General features: G+C 41.4%; 1 protein-coding gene across 1 annotated transcript; it reads left to right on the top strand.

Moving 5' to 3' along the window:
- Window positions 1-583: 583 nt before the first annotated feature.
- On the top strand, window positions 584-2,852 carry LOC120747467. Its single transcript, XM_040053358.1, has 2 exons — window positions 584-1,457; window positions 1,541-2,852. The coding sequence occupies exons 1-2, from the start codon at window positions 1,344-1,346 to the stop codon at window positions 2,291-2,293; spliced, it is 867 nt and encodes a 288-aa protein (XP_039909292.1). The 5' UTR covers window positions 584-1,343; the 3' UTR covers window positions 2,294-2,852.
- The last annotated feature ends 874 nt before the right edge of the window (window positions 2,853-3,726 follow it).

A 3,726-nucleotide genomic window follows, 5' to 3' on the forward strand; every position in this document is an offset into this window, starting at 1 on the left:
ACCTTGTTGCTTGTCATCTTAAAGTGGTCATGTGATTGGCTTACCACAACAACTTTATTCTTCCTCAGTCAAACAGCAGCACTCATGCGATTGTTTTGCCCCCTTAGCTCCAGGTGTTGTGCCAAAAAGTGATTGTCAGCCCGCGGGAGTGTGTGCAGCTGTAGCGCCCAGATTAATTACAGCTACTTCCATGCAACTGATATAAGGTGCAGTAAGCTGAACACTATGGCGTTATTTTTGTGCCACTATTCTGAGTGCACGTAAAAAAAAAATTGCAGGTGCAAGTGTTGCATTTTGAGGAGAAATTTATTTTGAGCAACAAAAAGCTAAATTTGAGTGAACAAAATTCATTGCTGCGTGCAAAAAATGTATTTCAGTGTTTGCTATTATCCATACACACAAACACAATAGCAGCCCCTCCCGCTCAGTTTTTGCATTTGCGCTTGCTTGCAATGTGTTGCCCGTGCGCGTTCAACTCTTTCTGTACACCGTTATATTTGTGCCGCAAAACCAGCCAATCACAGACTTGGATGCAAAAAAATCTGATTGGCTGTTTTGGTCTCAAATCAGCTCGAAATGACGAAATGCAAAATCACCATCAGCCCACCGGGCAAATGCCCGGTATGCCCAATAGACCCTGTGCACGAGAAAATGCTAACTTCCTGTTTTAAGGGAAGTTAGCATTGGGAAGTTGTACATTTCCGGTACCTTTATTTTGCGGTCAATCGCTACTGCAAAGATGGACTCCAAAAGCATTTCCAAAATACGGAAACGGAAAGATCGCTTTAAATTACAAATAGCAGACGGTGGGAACGCTCACCATTGCTGTGTCCCGCTGTGTACTGCTGGGGGAAGATTCAACAAGATGTTACGTTTCCACTCCTTTCCCAAAGATCCTGAATTGCGCGCACAATGACTGATAAAAATCAATGGGGACGGCTTCACAGTTACAACCATGTCTAGAGTGTGTAGTCAGCATTTTGAGACTGGAGAGTGTCGTGTCTTCCTCTGGGAAGCGTTGTCTTCAGCTGAAAGCTGTTCCCTCTTTATTCCACTGGAATCATTTTTCAAAAAGACAGCGAGTTTGGGAGCTAGTGACCCATGGCCTTAATAACATTACCACACAAATATGCATTTTAACACGAGGCTGGAGTTGGAGTTTTTGTTTGGAGTTTTCGTTTCTAGCCCTCATCACTTTAACAATATTAATGTAACTTACCTCTGATCTGTATTACATTGACCAATAGAAAGTTGTAATGCCATCTGAAATTTAGTAATAGCTGCAGATAAAAAAAAACTATATTTCACCATTTAAATGCAGATTTCTGTCATATGAGCATTTGATGGCCTTTTGGAATCTAATCCAAGAGGCAACAAGCAGGATGGTGAGGGTCACCAGTGGTCAGAAGAGCCTTTCCACCAGCACATTCACCGAGAGCCCTGTAAACAGACCAACTGTAAGTTCTACAAAATTACAACCTGCTTGATCTGTGTGTGTTGCACATTTTTGTGACTGCAGCAATTTTTTTTCCTCTTCTAGAAATTGTTGCCAATTGACGAGCTCTTCTTTTTCCTGAATTATCTGGCAACCGGCTGTACACAAAGGGAGCTTTGTCACAAGTTTAACATCCACAGAGCTACAGTGAGTAGAATACTTATGTCATGGTCCAACTTTTTGTACACTTTGCTTGGATCTGTCTCCATCTGGATGGCACCTGGCAGAGTGAGAGCAAACTGCCCCATGGATTTCAGTGAGACTTATAAAAATACCCAGGTCATTCTGGACTGTACTGAAATGAGGTGTCAAACACCCTCCTCCCTTCTGCTCCAGAGCGAGGTATTTTCAACTTACAAGTCGCACTGCACTTTCAAAGCGCTTATTGGCATGTCCCCCCATGGAGCATTGACATTTGTCTCAGCACGTTTTGAAGGCTCCATCAGTGACAAGGAGATTTTCCGTCACTCTGGCATCACCTCCCTCCTGACGCCTGAGATGGATATAATGGTGGACAAAGGGTTTCTGGTAGATGAGCTAGTGCCTGGGAAAGTCCATCGCCCAGCCTTTTTGTCCAAGCAAGCTCAAATGTCAGAGTTGGATGTCCTTGGAACCCAGTCCATTGCACGTCTGAGGGTCCACGTGGAGAGGCTCATCAGGAGGGTTAAAGAAAACAAACCTTTTGACACCGTCATCTCTCTCTCCATTTCTGGGAGTATAAACCAAATTTTTACTGTTGCATGTCTCCTCACAAATTATCAATACGGACCACTGGTCCATAAATGGGTGGTTGATTAAAAGATTGAAATGTGTGTAATGTAGTGTATTTTGTAGTATGTGGGAGAAGTAGCCAGTTTTGGGAGAATACTTTACAATTGTATTTAATTACTGAATACTGAATTCTTGCCTTTAAATGTATTTTGTAGCACATTCCATTACTTTGTCTAGTCAGAATACTGTATTCTGAATACTTCGAATATCTTTAGAATATTGTTATTATTTTAAATTCATGTATTTAGTTACTCCCCAAGAAAGTAAGTAGCAAATTTTTGTTACTTAAGTAAAATTGATAAACAGCTAACACACCCCCTTTCCTGGTTAAAGTTCAATAATAAATCACTTCATGTTTTACTGTAACTCTGCAAATAAAACTGCCTTACTTTAACGGCATTGTCTATTGCTCCATTCTGTGCGCTTCTTACTGACTGCAATAGATTTTCTAAAGATGCTAAATACTGTTTCCCTGGAATTCTGAAAGAAAAACACACATAGATTTCAAATTATCAACTGTATTTGACATACTTTGAGTTTTAGAACAGTAAAGATATCAAATTTATTTCAACAAAAAAAACATGATTTGAACACAAACACTGCCAATATTAATACTAACACAAAACTCGTCTGTGTGAACTCTTCACCAAACCTACTTTTACCAACAGCTTTCTATTTTGATCAAAACAACAAGCAAATAATACAATGGCCCTTGCCCACCATGTAAGTTTATGACATTAAAGTCAGGAATGTCTCCATCAAACCCTCATCCCTCTGTATTCTTTGTATGAAAACATATTTTTGAGTGGAGACTACAAAATCGCACCAACTCATAACTGTAGTTAGCAGCTGGCCCTGAACTTGCCAATAACAGGCATGTGTTGGTTTAAGCTGCAATGCCCCACTGATGACCTTGAGGTAAGGTGCATCTACATAACTTCTAATGTTTGGACATTTCATTTCTACTAGGCCAAACTGAGGTTGCTCCAAGGGGTCAAAAATGATACCATCTGGTGATGCACCAATCCAGTGTTTGCTCACATGACAGATCTCTCTAAAATGAGATGCAGCGACTCATGGTCTCCGCACATTATACCAATCGGCACACTCACTCTGGTCTCGCGTAGCATATTCTATGCTCACCTCCAGAATTTTCATGTGCAGCTGTTGCTTCCTGGAACAGACAAACATGCACTCTGATGGTTTCAGTCTGTAGTCTTGCAGTGGCAATGATGGTGGAGGTGTAGCATTATGAAGAGTCTGCGCTTTCTCTTTGGATGGTTGCTGATAAGAAAGTGGACTTCCTTGTTGCACCTTGCCAAACAGATCACAGGCCAGTCAGCATCAGAGAAAGTTTGGTACACTTCAGATACCTGCAGAACCGAGAGGTCAGGAAGGTCCCCGTAAAGGGACGTAAAAACACACACACACACACACACACACACACACACACACATTTT

Source organism: Simochromis diagramma, unplaced genomic scaffold (genome assembly GCF_900408965.1).
Source record: "Simochromis diagramma unplaced genomic scaffold, fSimDia1.1 OVJJ01000596.1, whole genome shotgun sequence".
Taxonomy (NCBI): domain Eukaryota; kingdom Metazoa; phylum Chordata; class Actinopteri; order Cichliformes; family Cichlidae; genus Simochromis; species Simochromis diagramma.

Excerpts from the sequence above, each read along its gene's own strand:
- LOC120747467 (XM_040053358.1), top strand. The coding sequence starts at position 1,344 with ATGGCCTTTTGGAATCTAATCCAAGAGGCAACAAGCAGGATGGTGAGG. Across the intron at positions 1,458-1,540 it reads GCCCTGTAAACAGACCAACT|AAATTGTTGCCAATTGACGA; the intron begins GTAAGTTCTACA and ends TTCCTCTTCTAG.